Source organism: Mustela erminea, chromosome 12 (assembly GCF_009829155.1).
Source record: "Mustela erminea isolate mMusErm1 chromosome 12, mMusErm1.Pri, whole genome shotgun sequence".
In the NCBI taxonomy this organism is placed as follows: Eukaryota; Metazoa; Chordata; class Mammalia; order Carnivora; family Mustelidae; genus Mustela; species Mustela erminea.
In genome coordinates, this window is record NC_045625.1 from 21,597,057 (window position 1) to 21,615,553 (window position 18,497).

The 18,497-nt window shown below is 41.8% G+C and overlaps 1 protein-coding gene across 6 annotated transcripts in view; it reads left to right on the forward strand.

The window, feature by feature from the left end:
* ECPAS (Ecm29 proteasome adaptor and scaffold) overlaps positions 1-18,088 on the forward strand; it is a 96,786-nt gene extending 78,698 nt beyond the window's left edge. For 5 of the 6 annotated variants that reach the window (XM_032306342.1, XM_032306345.1, XM_032306341.1 and 2 more), the window contains 16 exons: positions 274-395; positions 2,810-2,960; positions 5,131-5,196; positions 6,493-6,582; positions 7,661-7,727; positions 8,322-8,413; positions 8,491-8,557; positions 9,010-9,201; positions 9,809-10,017; positions 10,845-10,888; positions 10,984-11,176; positions 12,587-12,725; positions 13,690-13,795; positions 14,007-14,095; positions 15,956-16,027; positions 17,803-17,942. In XM_032306342.1, coding sequence (XP_032162233.1) covers positions 274-395; positions 2,810-2,960; positions 5,131-5,196; positions 6,493-6,582; positions 7,661-7,727; positions 8,322-8,413; positions 8,491-8,557; positions 9,010-9,201; positions 9,809-10,017; positions 10,845-10,888; positions 10,984-11,176; positions 12,587-12,725; positions 13,690-13,795; positions 14,007-14,095; positions 15,956-16,027; positions 17,803-17,942 — 1,839 coding nt within the window. Of the gene's footprint in view, positions 1-273; positions 396-2,809; positions 2,961-5,130; positions 5,197-6,492; positions 6,583-7,660; positions 7,728-8,321; positions 8,414-8,490; positions 8,558-9,009; positions 9,202-9,808; positions 10,018-10,844; positions 10,889-10,983; positions 11,177-12,586; positions 12,726-13,689; positions 13,796-14,006; positions 14,096-15,955; positions 16,028-17,802 lie in introns of all 6 variants that reach the window. The other variant, XM_032306340.1, reaches the window with a different exon arrangement.
* The last annotated feature ends 409 nt before the right edge of the window (positions 18,089-18,497 follow it).

Consider the following 18,497-nt stretch of genomic DNA (forward strand, 5'->3'; position numbering starts at 1 on the left):
CCTTAAGCCTTCTGCGAAGTTCTTATAAATGTTATAAATGTTCGTACTTCTTTTTCAACTATTTCCCATCTCACCAATGACAAGACCAAAGCTTAGAGAGTGGAAGGCATTGCCCAACTCCTTGTTAGGTGTTGTTTCTCCCGGAAGTGTCATGGAACGTTGATTCACTTATTTTTTTCTATGGCTATGGGAAATAGAAAGTATTTTGTTAGATGAGTGCTTTATTGGGTAAGAGGTCAGTTTCACTAATTTCTGTGCTCTGTTATATGTAAGGTTTGTGTGAAAATGTGTGACCCCGCCAAAGGAGCAGCTGGCCAGAGAACCATTGCTGTCCTTCTGCCTTGCCTTCTGGACAAAGGAATGATGAGTCCTGTGACAGAAGTCCGAGCCCTCAGGTGTGCACTTTATCTGCTGATAAAGTGAATGGATTTACTTAGTTTCTAGCCATTCAACAGAAATAGCATTTCTCTGAGTGTTAGATTCTTCAAAGTATGGAGAAAATGAGCTGAGGAGAATACATTGAGGTGACCCAAGAGCATTTGTGAAAAGTTCTGAGGCAGAACATTTTCTCAGAAACAAACATTCTCATGGGAACCTTGCTTTGGACCAACATGCTGCTGTTCTGCTTTGACCTTGTGGAAGGTGTGTTATTGTGTTGCTGTCGGCATCTTCCCTCAGCAAGCACGTCTTTCTGTTATGCCCCAGGTCCTTGGGAGGCTGCTTATTGGTTATACCATTTAGTAATGTTTCATAGATAACTAGGTTTAAAATAAACTACCAGTTGCAACGATGAAATACTAAAAAAATACACTCACATGGTTAGACATATTATGGCTGTTTGATAAATTTCAACAGTGAAAGATTCTAGTCTTTTTTTTTTTCTTTTAAACTAGAGCCTTGGAGCACTTGGGTGGCTCGGTGGGCTAAAGCCTCTGCCTTCGGCTTGGGTCATGATCCCAGGGTCCTGGGATTGAGCCCCGCATCTGGCTCTCTGCTCAGCGAGGATCCTGCTTCCCTTCCTCCCTCTGCCTGCCTCTCTGCCTACTTGTGATCTCTCTCTCTCTCTGTCAAATAAATAAAATCTTAAAAAAAAACAAACTAGAGCCTTATTTAGGAATTTTTTTTTTTTTTTAAGATTTTATTTATTTATTTGAGAGAGTGAGTAAGAGAGAGCACGAGAGGGTAGAAGGTCAGAGGAAGAAGCAGAGTGCCTGCGGAGCTGGGAGCCGAATGTGGGACTAGATCCCGGAACTCCAGGATCATGAACTGAGCTGTAGGCAGTCACTTAACTGACTGAGCCACCCAGGCGCCCCTTATTTAGGAATTTTATCTGTCATTTTATTTCACTCTTAAAATTAGATTAAATTAATAATATCAGCAGTATTTCATACTGATTGTAACTATTTCTTACTGCTATTAATAAACTAGTTGATAAGGGAAGGTTTTTTAAAAAAAATTAATTATTTTAGAGAGAGCAACTGTGTGTGTGAGCAGGGGAAGGGCAGGGGCAGAGGGAGAGAGAGAATCCTGAAGCAGACTCCTAGCTCAGTGTGGAGTCCGACACAGGGCTGGCTCCTAGGACCCTGAGATCATGACCTGAGCCAAAACCAAGAGCTAGTTGTTCAACTGACTGAGACACCCAGGCTCCCCAAAGTTTTTTTTTTTTTTCTTCTCCAAAGAATTCACATAATAAAGTTAAGATATTACTGTTTCATTGACCTCCTTAAAATAATCTAGGGTAGTGATCATTAGTGGCTCCTAAATCCACTGGTCAAATGTTGTTGAAAACTTTAAATGGATGGTCAGGAGAACCAAACTTGAATTCACTGACCACTCAAAGAGCACAGGAAAAGACAAGCAGACATTATATGCATCTTAATATGATGGAATAGAACATGTACACCTCTACCTACAAAAGATTCATGGTTGAAAAAAAAAATTTTGAACCTGAACCTGATTTAGCCTGAAGATCTGTACAAGGGACAGAGGAACATTTTAAATGACATCATTGAAATACAGTTAGTAAGGACAAATAAGTTATAAGGAAAAAGAAGAGGGACTGCAATATGTGAGTGGACTCTGGATCTGATTCCAACAAACCAACTTAGTTGTTTGTTTGTTTTTGCATTTTATGTATTTTCCGAATGAGAGAGTTTGGGGGTTTGGGGAGGGTAGGAGGGAAAGAGAGAGAGAATCTTAAGCAGACTTTAAGGCCCGCATGGAGCTCAATGCAGGGCTCAATCTCACAGCCCTGAGATCATGACCTGAGCCAAAATCTCGAGTTGAACGGTTGCTTCACTGACTGAGCTGCCCAGGTGCCCCCCAACAAACCAACTCTTAAAGATATTTGTGAAACAGAGAAATTTGGATATCAAATTATATGAAAAAAGTTACTAATATTTTCTAGGTTTGAAAATGGCATTTTGAGTATAGTAAAGAATTCTTGCCTCTTAGTGACACATAGTAAAATTGAGTTAGGGGGATACTTCAGAGTAATATGATATGGAGCAGGGAAGTGTGCTTGCGTGTGTGGAGGAGGTATAAATGAAACAAAATTGGTATGAAGTTGCAGATGCCTGAACCGGGTAGAGAATATGTAGAATTTCATTTATGATTCTCTCTTCTTTCACATATGCTTGAAAATTGCTGTAATATAAAATAAAGAGAAAAACAGTGCTAAGAGCAGACACTGGAACCATGTTAATGTGTTCTTGAATATAAGAAACTACAGGATGTTCTCATGACTAGATTTGTAGAGCTTCTGATTTTTGTCAAAAGGACTTAGGAATTGTATTCTGTGTGTCTGTAGCATTAACACCCTTGTGAAGATTAGCAAAAGTGCGGGAGCCATGTTGAAACCACATGCACCAAAACTCATCCCAGCTCTGTTGGAATCCTTAAGTGTACTGGAACCCCAAGTTCTCAATTATTTGAGCCTCCGGGCTACAGACCAAGAAAAGGTGAGTTGATAGCACAGTCATATTGGTGAGTCTCAAGGAGGAAAAGCCCTACTAAGGTACTGAGTTCCATCTGAACAATTTTTTCAGCGACCTTAGACATCTGCCATGATTTGAGTGATACTTCCACCACTCTTGAAATAGCTCGACACCTGTGACTACATGCAGTGTGTGTTTGGGAGGTGGAAGGGAGCATGAGGAGGGCTCACATACCGTTTTGAGAATTGGATGAAAACTAACACTTCCATTCAAAAAATGCATTTCCATTTATTTAACACAGTTTTTTGTACATGTTTATGTTTTTAGGGGTTGGTTTTCCACCTTTGGAGTCCTTCTGTGGACCATTCTTGTCCTACAAGTAAAGAGGATTTGTATCTAGACTTTGGCATAGTCCAGAATTATTCTGCTTTTCAGAGATACTGTAGTTGCCTCGACGGATCAAAGTTTTTTGTTTTTTGTTTTTTAAAAAATATTTTATTTATTTATTTGACAGAGATCACAAGTAGGCAGAGAGGCAGGCGGAGAGGGAGAGAGAAAGAAGCAGGCTCGCCACTGAGCAGAGAGCCCAATGTGGGGCTCAATCCCAGGACCCTGAGATCATGACCCAAGCTGAAGGCAGAGGCTTTAACCCACTGAGCCACCCAGGTGCCCCTGATCAAAGTTTTTAAAAAAAAATTGTAGATGAAACATTTACTGTGGAAAAAGTAATGCAGAAGGGGAGAAAGTAATCCCTGAGGAGCCCCCTATCCCCTGCAAGGTACCCACTGTCATTAGTTTCCTGGGTCTGTTTTGAAATTCCTTTGCACAAACCAGAATCCTTTTGGGTACAAACCCAAACAAACACACTAATTTAAAATTGACTGTGAATGTTGTTCTGCCCTTGCTTCTGTTACTGACAATATATCATATCTGTACATAGAGCTCTTCCATTCTTTTTAGTGCATGCATAGTATTCTTCAGTGAGGTGATTTCACATTTTGGCCAGAGAGATTATGCAGCATCAAAGGTTGTTCCTATTCTGTCTCTTCCACACCTTTGCCAACATTGGATAACATAAGTCTGATAGGCAAGAATCTCATTATTCTAATTAACACCTTCCTGTTACCAGGGCTGTCCATTATCTGATTGTATTGTATTAGTCACTTACATTCTGTGAATTGTGTTTCTATTCCATGCCGGTTTTGTACTTGTTGATGTTTTTACCTTGGTCTCTGTCTGTTAGGACTATCACGCCTCTGTCGTGTAGACTGCCAGTGCTTTCTCTCAGTTTGCTATTTGGTTTTTGACCTTGGCTAAATTATTCTAATAGCCGACCCTCTTTCCCTGTGCCTCTCATGTTGCAGTTTCTTCTCCATTCATCATTCTTTGCTTTTCAGCAGCGGACTCGTCCTGACTGGGTTCCCACAGCATGTTTACTAGTGCTGAGAATCAGGAAACAGAGTCTAGCCCAAACTTTGCAACCTTAGGCCTGTCACTTCTGTACCCCTTCCTTCCCTCATTGACTGCGTGTGGACAGTTAACCTCTCCTGCAGGGTCATCATTAGACTGAGATACTGTCGTAGATGTGGAGAGCCTGTACAAAGTTAAAGCAGAAAAACATATAACATTTTTTATTGGTTAGATAGTTTTTTTTTTTCATTTAGTTTTGTTTTTTTGGTGTTCCAAGATTCATTGTTTATGCACCACACCCAGTGCTCTGTGCAGTACGTGCCCTCCTCAATACCCACCACCAGGCTCACCCAACCTCCCACCCTCTCCCCTCCAAAACCCTCAGTTTGTTTCTCAGAGTTAGATACAATTTTTAAATTGTATTTAAATTTATTTAGCCTATTTATTTAGAAATGTATTTAGCCTTTCCGCATATTTAGTGGATGGAGAACTGAGGCTCAGAGAGCCGATGAGTTGCTCAGAACCACACTGTGTTAATTTCTAACTGCAGTTAATTTCTAACTCTGGTCTGAATTTCTCACCTTCAGTGGGATGCTGTCTCCATAGGTAATTGTTGAATCTAGTTTAAAAGAAATTAGAGTTGTTGGACTTAAATTTGAGTTTGCTTTACCTATATATTATTTTAAAAAAATTTCCTCTGGAAGTAAAGCCCTTTTATGAGGGGTGTGTGGGGGTTCTTCTTAATTGATTGAATATGGTGAGTGACTTGAATTTGTGTCCTCAGGCTGCGATGGACAGTGCTCGACTCAGTGCTGCCAAATCCTCTCCCATGATGGAAACAATCAACATGGTCAGTGCCTAATGTAGTAAGAAAGTTTGTATATTTGCTTACCTCAGAGTGTAATTTTTCAGTCTTCATGGCCCATTAAGTGAAATAGAGATTTAAGGGAAGAGTCAAACAACTATTGACCTAGTTTTTTCTTAGTATAGTTCTAGTCCTTTTTTTCTTCTTCTATATTATTAAATGGAATAAATCATTTTCCAGATACTAGAATGTGTTAGTCCACATTGTGAACAGTATATTAAGTATATTAAAAGGTTCCTCTTGAAATCTTTATCTCTTTTGGCCTGCCTATTTAGAAAGGTTCAAATAGTTGTCTCTGCCTGAGCATGGTCTTTGAGAGGACCTAGGAAGGTGTAAGCTGGAGGCGTCCAGCGCAGGTAGGGAGCATAGAAGATAGGGAAAGAAAAGATACTGGAGTCTGGAACTAGGGGTCACTAAAGTCTAGAGCCAGCTCTGCTGTGCGTACATACCCCGGAGTGGTTAGTTGACAACTTGTGAGCTCTTGGAAATTTTATTGTTAAGAGATTGCAAGCCTGGACAAGAGAAGAAGATACTTTTAGTGCTTACTGGGGGCCCGTTACCAAAATTTGGTCTAAGGATGTTACGTGTTTGTTGGATTATTGAGGGGAAAGGGAATCTTAAGTAAATAGGAATGGTTAGCAAACGCCTTCTGGATATGCTCATTAATAATAGAATATATGTCACTGCATTTTTTTAAAACACAGTGTGACAGATTTTGCTAAGAAGTTGACTTTAATAAGATGGTTTAGTCGGGCAGGCCTGCTTAAAGTCCGTTTAGTTCTGTGTTTTACACTGAACATGAATTGGTAAGGTGGAACAGTAGGCCCAGAGAAATCCTTTCCCTAATTTATTTTCTCCTTTAGTAAGTCAGAGTTTTTCATGATTTTTGTTTATCTGATAGAGCCTGTGAGCTGGGGGAGGGGCGGGAAGGGAGCGAGAAGAGCACGCGGACTCCATACGGAGCGTGGGGCTGGGCTCGGGGTCAGTCTCACGATCCTGAGATCATGCCTGGAGCCGAAATCAGGAGTAGGACGCTTCACCGACAGAGCCACCCAGGTGCCCCAGTTTTTGTTTTAATGTTGAACCACCGATGAGTGGTTTTTCTGTTTGTAGTACAATGGTGGTTTATATGCTGAAATCAGTGCAAAATGAAACTGGCAGTTTTTCAACTTCATGTCAAGTCCAGTGGGTACATATTTGACATAGCAGCTTTTAATTGATGATGCAGTAGTGACTTCATCATTTTCTAAGGTTGACTTTATGTTTATTTTTTTCCCAAAGTGCCTGCAGTATCTTGATGTGTCGGTGCTGGGTGAGCTCGTTCCTAGATTATGTGAATTGATCAGAAGTGGTGTGGGTCTTGGCACAAAGGTAAGTAAGTGTATATTTCATAAGAGGAACTTGCATCTTCATTAGTTGGGGCCACAAAAATATAACAGCCATCATGTTTGAAATTCATACTTCTCTGTAGAACTTAATAAAATACATTAACCATTTTGTTTCTCTGGTTGCACTAATAACTTAAAATATGTAACTCACCAGAGTAGAAAACATGTGACTTACTCAAATAAATAGTGTCTGACTCTTTTAGCGGGATCCTTTCTGTTCCCTGGTTGCCAGGTACATGCCCTCGGGGTCCTCGCCATGATCAGTCATTAGTGGAAATGCTTGTTTGGTATCAGGGCAGGACGGTAGTTTGAGGTGCTGATGGGCATTTTCACGGGGGCCAGCAGGTATTTGGCTAGAAAATTGTCTTCCTGTCCAAGATCTTTCAAGGATCAGACTCTGTCCCCGCACTTGAAAGACCAACTCAGTTTTTCTCTTGACAGAGTTTATACTGCTTGTGTTTTAACATCTTAGCATTTTAGATCAGGAGAAGGTTAAAGATCTCCTGAAGCTTAGCACTCAGAGGTAATCGCTGTTAATAGTCCGCAGTGTTTTCCTCTAGTGTCTTTTCTGTGCACGTGTCTGCTACAGCGGCCTCTTTTTCGTGGCCAGAGGGGTAGGTACTCTCTCACGTGGCTGTAGCATCATTTATTTCAGTCCATCAGGGAACATTGGATTTGTTTCCAGCTGTTCTGATATTAAACAGAGCACTGTGATGAATGTCTTTGGACACATCTGAGGCTGTTTCCTTTGGTTAAATTTTTAGAACTGGAGCTGTTAGAACAAGGATGGCCAAGTTGTCCTGTGTGACCCTCCCAAAAGATTGTATTAGTTTTCTTTCTTCCTCGTAGTGTATGTGAGAGCACACGTCCTCCTGCTGGAAGAAAAATCTTCGCCTTGCTAATTTAAAATGAGGCCCTTCCAGTTTCCAGATTGAGTCGTGCAGGCCCTGTTAGGCTTCATCTATTTCTCATCTTTAAATCACTGACACCTAAGAGACAGGGTTTGAGAGACAGAACGTTGTGACCATCACATTTAGACCTTTGCCTTTGTAACCCTGTAGGGAGGCTGTGCCAGTGTCATTGTGTCATTAACTACTCAGTGTCCCCAGGACCTAACACCTTACTCAGGTGAGTTCGTCAAAACCGTGTGTGCTCATACGTTGGTATGGCCGTGTCTTGTGTGACAAGGTTTTTAAAAAAAGTTAAATAGCATTCAGACAGGCTTGTGATCTTCTATATGGTTTTTCTCCCTTTAAACTCCCCCTTCTGCCTTTGTTTCTCTGTTTGCAAGAGGTGCAGCTAGGATCAAGTTTAGCAAGTTTAGCGAGTGTTCACTGTTTTATAAGTATTAGATTAATTCTTACTGGTTATAAGGAGGTGAGAGTATCTCCCATTTTGTAGGGTTTGTTTACCGTTTATACCTAATTTTACGTCAGCAGTTTTCTCTTCTTGGATTGGCTCCTTGATGGCGCTAATGAACTTTATGTATCTAGCTCTCTCATTTTTGCAACTTGCCCACAATATTCTAGAGGCAGATTAACGTTTAATTTTGTATCGGGCAAAAGGAAGCAAGTGGATGGTACACACGTAACATACAAGAGTTCTAAACTAGTAGGGAATAAATCAAATCCTCATCACAGGGTTAAGTTTCTTTTGGTCCTGGGAACAGAGCAGAACATTTGGCCAACCAAGTATCAGATTTTTCTTCACTGTTTCTGACAGGTAAACTCATGAGTGCTTTGCTTAGTGGCCTGACAGATCGGAACAGTGTAATTCAGAAATCTTGTGCTTTTGCCATGGGCCATTTAGTTCGGGTGAGTTGAAGCTCTTATTTACTTATTTATACTTTGATAGTTATAAGGAAATAAATGGGGGTGGTTTTCTTTTTCAGACCTCACGGGATAGCAGCACTGAGAAACTCCTGCAGAAGCTTAATGGCTGGTACATGGAGAAAGAAGGTACCTTTTTTCCTTCTCTTGTATTTTTATTTTTATTTTATTTTATTTACTGAGGAGTTACTTGTTTTAGAGAGAGCGAGAGAAAGTGCGCTTGTGAGTCAGGGGACAGAGGAAGGGGGGAGAAGCAGACTCCCAGCTGGGCTGGGAGCCAGAGGAGGGGTGGGGCTCTCTCTCACCACCCTGAGATCATGACCTGAGCTGAAATCAAGAGTCGGACTGTTAACTGACTGAGCCACCCAGGTGCGCCCCTCTGTCCTTTTTAATTTAGATGTTAACAGTCTAGTAAAACAACACAAATCAGGTCTTGCCATCTGTGAGATCATGTGCTTTGCTGGGAACATCTGATTGATGTTACTCATTTGTTTGGCTGTGGTACCAGCTGAGCAAGGATCTATGTCAGTTACCCTAACAACAGGAAGTAGAAAGATGAGTGTGTTTGTGCTCGTCTTCAGAACCCATCTACAAGACCTCTTGTGCGTTGACCGTCCATGCTATTGGACGCTACAGCCCCGATGTGCTGAAGAACCATGCCAGAGAAGTGCTGCCTTTGGCATTTCTGGGCATGCATGAGATCGCTGAGGAGGAGAACTCCGAGAAAGAAGAGTGTGATTTATGGACGGAGGTGTGGCAGGAAAACGTACCTGGTTAGTAATCAGTGCCTGTGAGTTCATCCTGTTTCTTAAGAACTACAGCTGGAGTTCTGACTCCTCATTTTCATTTCTAAACTCATTTCTAAACTTTCACTTCTAACCTGTAGTTACTTCCCCAGGACCTTAATGGTGTGTGTCCTGTCTGGTTTTAAGCCTGTGCAAATCGCTGCCTTCTTAAGGTGGACGCTAAGCTCGTCCCTCTCCTTCCTCAGTGCTGTCCATGTGAGAGAACAGGACTTCTGCTCAAGTGACGTAGAGCTGTACCGATTTGATTTGCGAGTGACTGGTGATTTTCTGTTGGCGTAGAGTATTATTTTAGAGTGGTGCTCCTTAATTCTGTACTTCACCTTCACATGTGTACATGGATGACGATCACTTGCATGACACTCTCCTGTGGGCATATTCAAGTTCATAAAGTCCTACTGTTGTAAAGATACATCACAACACGACTCTCTGTTTCTTTTAGAGAGTGGTGGGATCTAGCCGTTGAGAATTACTGCTTTTAGACTGATGGTCATTGACTTTTTTTCAGATTTAAAAAAAACCAGTTAATCCTTTTTGTCACTTAAAAGTTGCTTTAATTTTGCTTTTCATAACCTAGGTTCCTTTGGTGGCATTCGGTTATACCTGCAGGAGTTGATTACCATTACCCAGAAGGCTTTGCAGTCTCAGTCATGGAAAATGAAAGCCCAGGGTGCAATTGCCATGGCATCCATTGCAAAACAAACCAGCTCCCTAGTACCTCCATATCTGGGAATGATACTGACCGCATTACTGCAAGGCCTAGCTGGAAGAACATGGGCAGGAAAGGTAAAGGAACCATTCATGCCCAGTTAAATTTAAGGTATCCTTAAAGGATTATGACTTCATCTTTCATTTTCTATCAAAATTAGAATCTGGTTTTGGGGGATGTCAGATAGATTGTTTTTGTGAACTGGATTTCCTAGTCAATGGGCAGCTTTGGGTATACTTTGCCTGATTAAGTATGCTATTCCGTCAAAGTATAACCCACGTGTTTTTGAATACAGTAGTGCTGGGGCTGATTTTTATTTATCATGTTCAGCTTTCCAAGAGAGGTCTTAAATCACTTGGTCACCATTTTATCCCCGTTGGCCTCATGAACAGATCAGGATTGGACACACGTGAAATTGAGTAGCAAGGCAAGCTGTGTCTAAACTTGGGTCTGAGTGTGCCCATCCCTGAGGCCTGTGAACTAGTCACGTTGTACACAGGGGTGATACCGGATACTTACACTGAACACTCAGTGGGGAAGATGAGACTGTGGCAGCACATCCCAGTCTCCTTGATGTTGTCACAGTCAGCAGTGGCCAGCACTGTACTGGAGAAGAAGTGTTGGACTGGGAATCAGAATCCCGTGACTGACACGTCGCCTGTTGACCTTGGGCAAGTCAGGTCTCCAGGCTTTATGAAATGGAGATAAAGACAGTTATCTTCTCTTATGCTTTGGAGTAAAAACCTATGGTGTGCTTGTTAAATAGTCAAGTGCATTGAAGAGAAGATGACTCTGGTTCATTTTGGTCATCATAGTTATTAAGTATTCCTGAGGTAACATAGTACGTAGAAGGTGAATGACACCTGTGTGCTTAACACTGTTCCCTCATCTTTCAACCCTTTAGGAAGAGCTGTTGAAAGCCATTGCCTGTGTGGTGACAGCTTGCAGGTAAATGTTCTTTCGGTGAAGATGCTGTTTCTTAAACTGAACCCCAAAGCTGAAGTCTTTACTAACTGTCTGATGCTTTTTTGTGGCTCCTGTAGTGCAGAGCTGGAAAAGCCTGTGCCCAATCAACCCAGCACAAATGAGATTCTCCAGGCTGTTCTGAAGGAGTGTTGCAAAGAGAATCTGAAATACAAGATCGTAGCAATTAGCTGTGCGGCGGATGTCTTGAAGGCCACCAAAGAAGACAGATTCCAGGAGTTTTCTGATATTGTCATACCTCTCATCAAGAAGGTAAGATCGCCTGTATCCCTCAGGTCTAGTTTAGACTTAAAAACTAAAATGTAAAAAGAAAGAAAAGGAAGGAAGATTTTCCTGGCATCCTCTTCACTTATTTTATTAGGATTAGTGTGACTGCGAATAGCAGGAAATCCCAAAGTATCACGGCCTTGAACAAGGTAGAGTTTTGTCTGTCACGGAATAGTTGAGGTTTTGGCTCAATAGTTGACTCTTCACCAGCTTCCAGCTCTGCCTTCCTTGGAGTGTGGCCACTGTCATCGTGGTGCATGGTGTCACCGCCTTCTGGGCGGGTAATGGTGTAGAAGATGAAGAAAGGATGAAGGGTTGGATTCGGCACGTCTGTTCTCTCTCAAGGACAGCTCTCGGACATTGCTGCCTGGCACGTGCACTTCTGTTTCATCGGCCAGTCCTTGGGCAGCTAGCCGCAGCTCTGCTGCACGGGAAGCCAAGGAAGGCAGTCCTCTGGGCGTCTCTTTGCTTCCATGGGAGGAGGGAAGAGGGTCGTTCTTTTTAAGCAAAGCAGAAAGACGGGTTTGTTGCAGGGGTTTCAACCTGCACTTTGGGAAACTCAAGGCTGTGGGGACAGTGACTTCCAGGAGCAAGTGCTGGGGTGAATGGACAGTCTCTGACCTAGTGGTGACCTAGTGTGATACGCTCTGCCTTTTAAGTGTGTGCAAAAGCCACCCCAGTCTTCACTCAACTCTGAGAGCGAGCACAGGGAGCTCAGTGGACCACTGTTACTTGTCTCCGCCATATACTGAGGGACTTTGGTCAAGAAGACTTCGGTTTCATTTGGAAAATGAAGTACTCGTTTGTAAAGGTTGGGCAGCGGTTCAGAGAAAAAAAAAGTTAGGGCTTATCATTTATTTTTTGTGTGTGTGAAACACGAAATATTTTAAATAGCATTTTTATGTCTTGTGTTGCTGCTAATCTGCAGGTTTCTTTGTATAGCAAGGCTGTTTAAATAATTTCTGTTACATAATGATAGTACATGGATTTGGGAGACTTGGGTTTTCAATGGACTGTATCACGAGCTAGCTGGATGAGTCACTTCTCGGCATGTTTCCCTTTCTTACTAAGACGGAGTTTGGATTGAGATGATTACTGAGTTCTTGCATCTTTAATCCCATGATTCCAATGCAAGCTTTTTAATTTTATGTTTAAAATCCTACATATACAGGATTTTTTTCACCTTTCCTAACAGAGTCCTTTAAAGGATTTTCCAAATTTATTAGGTGTAGTATTTCTGCAACACATTCTTTTTACAAATAGGAAGACCCGTTGTAGAGAATTTAGCAATTAATTCTTCGCTGACATCTCCTCTGGTACCCTGATTGTTTTGCAGTACCCCTGTAACTTTGATGGAAAATAAGTTTTGCTTTCCTTTGCTTCGATGTACCCTAGCACTCGCCTGAAAGCTCCGGCGTTCGGACAAGCAAAAATGAAGATGAGAATGAGAAGGAGAAGGAGCTGCAGCTGGAGTGTCTGCTGGGAGCCTTCGAGAGCCTGGGCAAAGCCTGGCCCCGAAATGTGGAGACCCAACGTAAGCGTACTTGCTGTGTGTTGGAAGGATTTTCCAAAAGACAGAGATTTGTTAAGTGGCCTTATTTCTTGGCATTACGTTGAGGACTGTGGCAGGAGACCATGTTATTGACACTGTTAGGACTCCTAACTTTTGCTTGATAGGTGGAAAATTGAAGTAGGGAATTCTATAAAAAAGGTGACACACATCTCAAAACAAAGCAGTTCATTTTCGTAGAAAGCATAGGAATGTACATTCATTTGCTAGTTATTGAGGGGAGCGCCAAGGCCTTTGAGAACGGAACTGTTCCACACTGGCTTCTTAGGCACATCTGCAATTTTTGGTTTCTGTTTCTTTGTAGTGGAAAAAGAACTTACGGTTTCTTATGAAACAAATCAAGTGCAACATTATTCTAGATTTTTACCCCCATGCATCATTTATGAACCATACTAAATTTTACAGCATTTAAAAAATAACTACTTCGTTGAGTTTTATACTCCTTTCACATCAGTTAGCATAATACTAATTATGTAATTATCACAAGGGCAGTTGGCATAACATGTTTGGAATAAGATGTTGTCTCTTAAAGAGCCAACCAGGTACAGAAGCTTGTGTCCCGAGTTGAGTTCCCTGCCTCCAGAGTTCTGCTTTCTCTGGCTGTCACTCAGGGTATCTTACAGGAAAAGGTGATGTGGTTAAGATTCTGTGTTTGTTCCTAGGAGAGTTAACAGTTACATAGGACCCTTCGGGGCGGGTGGTGGTGTGGGTGGGTGTTCCTGGCCAGGGAGATTTGGGAATTGGGCACTAAGTCCTGCTGAAGTTTTTTTGACATTTCATGGCTTTAATGAAAGCCATTTGTTATTTTATTTTTTTCCTCTCTCCTACTGCTTTCTCTGTCCTTCTATTCTTCTCTGCTCTAATGTCTCTGTGTCCCTCATTCGCTCTGTCTCTTGTCCCTGCACACTCTCTGCCCTGCTCTCCCCAGGTTGTTACCGTCAGGAGCTGTGCAAGCTGATGTGTGAACGGCTAAAACTGAGCACGTGGAAAGTGCAGCTTGGAGTCCTACAGTCCATGAATGCCTTTTTTCAGGGGTAATTTCGTTTCGTAGTTCAGTTCTTTGTTTTGTCTCCCCCGCCCCCTTAGTGTTTTATAGCAAATCAGTGGAATTCTTTTATCTTAAAACTGAAAAGCTGCAGTGACATTTTAAAGTGATATATGCAGGTAGAAATTACTTGTGGCAGAACGGTTCTAGAATGTTTCTTCATAACTAGCAATTTGTATCTCGCTTTCTGATTTGTGCAGATTAATGCTTTTGGAAGAAGAACATGCAGATCCTGAGGCTTTGCCTGAAATTCTCCTTGAAACTTGTAAATCAATCACATATTCTTTAGGTGAGTGTAGTGAGCTGGCGGTGATGAGTCCGAATTTAAAGCTCGGGGAGTGAAGCTTCAGATGTTCCCTCCCTGGTGCTCGGAGCTAGATTTGTGGAGCAGCTGCTGAACTCCTTCGTGTACCTGACCCGTGGCCGCATGCTGTGCTGTATTATTCTGGAACTGTAATTCAGGACGTTGGGAAGATGTTTGTGACAGGTTGTTTTGTTTAGACTCTTATTTGGAAATAATTTCAAACTTACAGAAAAGCTGCAGTTATAGTACATGTAATGCCTGTATATCCTTTACCCAAAGTCAGCTGTTACTGTTCTGTCCCAGTTACTTCATCATTTGTACTTCTCTGTATGTCCGCTTTTCTGGAACCATCTGACAGCATGTTGCTGACGTCATGCGCTTTGGCTCCTGAGCTCTTCAGTGCGCCTGCTCTGTGCCGGCTCAGTACAGTGACCGGTCGTTGGGCGTAGGACGCCGGCGCAGTGGCCTTAGTCGATTTATAGCATTCTTATTTTAGGTTCAGTCGATTCGACAGTGTTCCCCCCTCCCCTTCAGTCAGGAATCCAGGATTATTTACTGAATTTAGCTGTGTCTTTTTAGTTTCCTTGAGTCTAGGATACTTCCTCAGCCTTCCTTTTTCTCACGTGACATTGACAGTTTTGAACAAAAGTCTCCACCCCACCACCTCCCGCCTTTTAAAAACTAGAATGTTTCTTATTTGGGGTTTGTTTGATGTCTCCTCATGATTAGATCCAGGTTCTGAGTTCCCGGTTGGGATACTCTGAAAGTGAGGCTGTGCCCTCTCACTTCCGGAGGCACAGCGTGTTCATCTGCCCTGCTTGGCCCTGCTCCCCTTCCGCACGGTCTAGCCAGCAGTCAGAGAGAAGATGCCCGAGACTGTGCGGACACACTGCTCTTCTTGAGAACACCTTTAGACTCCGTGTGCGTCCGTGGTTCTTCCCTGAACCAGTTTTCGCGAACATGATTTTTCTAGCTCTGGTGCTTTCTTGCTGTCTACCGTCTGGCAGTTGGCACCCTCTTGTAAACGAGATCCCACCTCTGCCTGCCTCTTCATTTATCTCTTAATAGTACTGATGCGTGGATTTTCTCCCCTCCTCCACTGGTTTGTAATTAATTATTTTCCTTAATTACTTTTTTTTTGCTCTAATTGTTCCAGATTTGGCCAGTGGAAGCTCCTTTAAGCTGATTCCTATGTCTTACTGGCAGGTCACTGTCATCCTTCTAAGCACCTCTGTACCTGGTAGCATAAAAGGATGTTATAAGCTCACCCCGTGCTTTCCTTACCTCAGGTTTGGCTGTGTATTAATTTTTTCCGAAGACAGTCTCACCCTGTGCTAGAATAGACACCACAGAAGCCTATTCCAGTTGCAGCTCTTGGAGGTAGCAGCCTTCGAATAAAAAACCGGCCACTAAGCCTCTGGTCTTTGCAGGATCGCAGCCAGCTGTCCCTGATTGCCCTCAGCCCTCGGGGTTGTGTACTGTTCCCTGATAAAATGAGGAAGTCCTGCAAACCTAAGACCTTTCTGAGGTCTCATGTGATGACAACTCTGTGTTTGAGATAGTGTCCTTCGATTTCTTTCCTCTAAAATGGTCCTTTCAATATTGCCATTTGTATTGTGGTGATTGGTGTATTGGGCTGACAGTTTTTCAAGTAAAGACTAGGGACAGGTCACACATTTCAAGTATATGATGCTAATTAGCAGAGTGAAGCTTAAGAACAGGTGTATCTTTCCCTGAATTTGTAATTTCTGAATTTCTTTCTTCCAGTAATACTAACTTAACCTTGGAGCTTCTGTTTGTAAGGCGTATAAAGCAAATAATGTGAATATCTGATTTTCTTCTTAGAAAATAAGACCTATTCATCTGTGAGAACAGAAGCTTTATCTGTGATAGAATTACTGCTTAAAAAACTTGAAGGTGAGTTCTTTTTTTTTTTTTTAATTAACATATAATGTGTTATTTGCCCCAGGGGTACAGGTCTGTGAACCATCAGGCTTACACACATCACAGCACTCACCATAGCAGGTACCCTCCTCAGTGTCAGTCACCCAGCCACCCTCCCCTGCAATCCTCAGTTTGTTTCCTGATACTGAGTCTCTTATGGTTTGTCTCCCTCCCCGATCCCCTCTTGTTTTATTTATTCCTTTCCTACCCCCCAACTGCCCATGTTGCCTCTCAACTTCCTCATATCGGAGAGATCATATGATAATTGTCTTTCTCTAATTGACTTCTTTCGCTTAGCATAATACCCCCTAGTTCTGTCCATGTCTTTGCAGATGGCAAGATTTCTTTTTTTTTGATGGCTGCGTAGTATTCCATTACATATATATAGATAGATGGATATAGATAGATATCTATATCTATATCCATCTATCTATCTATCTATCTATCTATATATAAATATATAATCACATTTTGAAGGTGACTTCTTGATTCTTCTGACTAGAGGAGGACCGGGAAGCCAGGATACTTTATGGCATATATTTTAGAAATTTTTTCATGTTTTTGTTTTTAGTAAGTGTATACTCTAAAATATAAATTAGTACATGAACATGTGAGTGAGCTCTATAAAGCTAAAACCTTTAAGTTTTATTCAGTGTTTAAATTTGGTACTCTTTCATTTTTACATACTTTTAATGTATTTTGAAGCTACAGTTATGTTGAAGTAAAAAAGTTTTGTCTCCACCATGACTCCTGATGTAATCTGGGGGACTTCCAAGTCCATGTCTGACAGGAGCAGAATGGGGTTCCCGGTACCCATGTCAAGAAACAGAGTGACACAATTAAAGAGTGGGGTTGGGAAAACATTTTAACACTTATCACCCAACCCATCAAATTTGACAGTGTTTGCTTAGTCTTATTTTTTTTCCCCTGGGTTTCCTCCCCCCCCCCATATCTTTTATCAAGAAGCAGATTTCTTCTAATGATAAAAGTAAACTGCTGTCTTTTTCTCCAGTGAGGTATTTCAAACAGAGGCTACTTTTTCTCTCTCTCTTCTTTTTTAATTATTCTAAGCCTATAGATTAAGAATGGAGAAGATGCAACTGTTTTCTGTAGAGTCTCGTATATTTGCTATTTCTACTTCTCTCTCTCTCTCTCTGTTTAGCAATAAAGCACCCCTCTTAAGGTTCCATGATACGTACGAATGTATTCTAGAGGAGGAAAAGGAGGGTAACCAGCAAAGCAACTTGCTTAAAACCTTATCACTAGAAAGTGGCAGAACCTCATAAACAGGATTTAGGACCTGGTATACTTTCTGGGTTTCTAGAATTTTCAGTATGGGTATAGATCTCTGGTGCTTTAAAGAAAGGAGTAATAAAATCTTTTCGGACTGACTTGGCAATTATGAAATTTATTAGAGGTTTTCTTACTGAGCATATTTTATAAAGAGGTTTTTTTGTGTGTTAAATGGCTTTTTTGTTACTGTGTCCTTTGCCCTGATACCTCCTCCCTCCCATTGGGCTTCAGCATCCCTAGATTCTCTTTGTCCCAGCAATACTGGGGGCAGAGGATGAAACTCCCTGACCTGCATTGAGACAACTACTGAACCTATTCTATCCTGAACTGTTATCGGGGGTTGCTTTATATTTATTTGGGGGCTAGGCGATTTAGAAGAAAATCAGAAAGACTAGTTTTAGGTTTTTTGCTTGTTTGTTCTATAAGGATTCTGTTTTTCTTCTTTTTCCATTCAGAATCTAAACAGTGGGAAAGTTTGACATCTGAGTGCAGAATGCTCCTAATTGAGTCTTTAGCTACTATGGAGACAGACAGCAGACCTGAGCTGCAGGAGAAGGCATCATTACTGAAGAAAACACTTGAAAATCTGGAATAAATTAGAAGGGGAAGAAAGAAACAAGTGCCATGTTCATTGGGGGTTGAAATGGTGGTATTCTTTGAAAAACCAAGTGGGCAAAAGTAAAGATTAATCTGTAGCATGCATCATTCCTTGGCTGAAATAAAAAAAAAAAATGCCTTAAATTTTGTTCCTTATTAGCTTTATTTTATTTGATCTTTAACAATGTCTGGGCCAAGTGAGCTTAATGGGACCTTGAATGTTTGAGAGGTAGTTGTTGGTGAAATGAATGGAAATAGTTAAGAAAAGAATTAAAGCTTTTATTACAGCAGGAGGCAGAGCTGCAGAGCAAGCTGGATGAAGGTCTTAGAACTGCATCCAAAGTAAACACAGTTATTTCCGGAAGGGACTCTGTAACTGACTTAGTTTAACCCCCTTGCTTTATGCCTGAAGAAGGAGGTAGGAGATGGCATAGCTTCTGCCCTGCAGCCTGGCCTGGGCTGGGACCCAGGTATTAACTGCCCTGCCTGGTGCTGCCCCTAGCCTGCCCGAGATGCTCTTGGGAGGAGGTGTTCAACAGGCCACTCCCCCCCG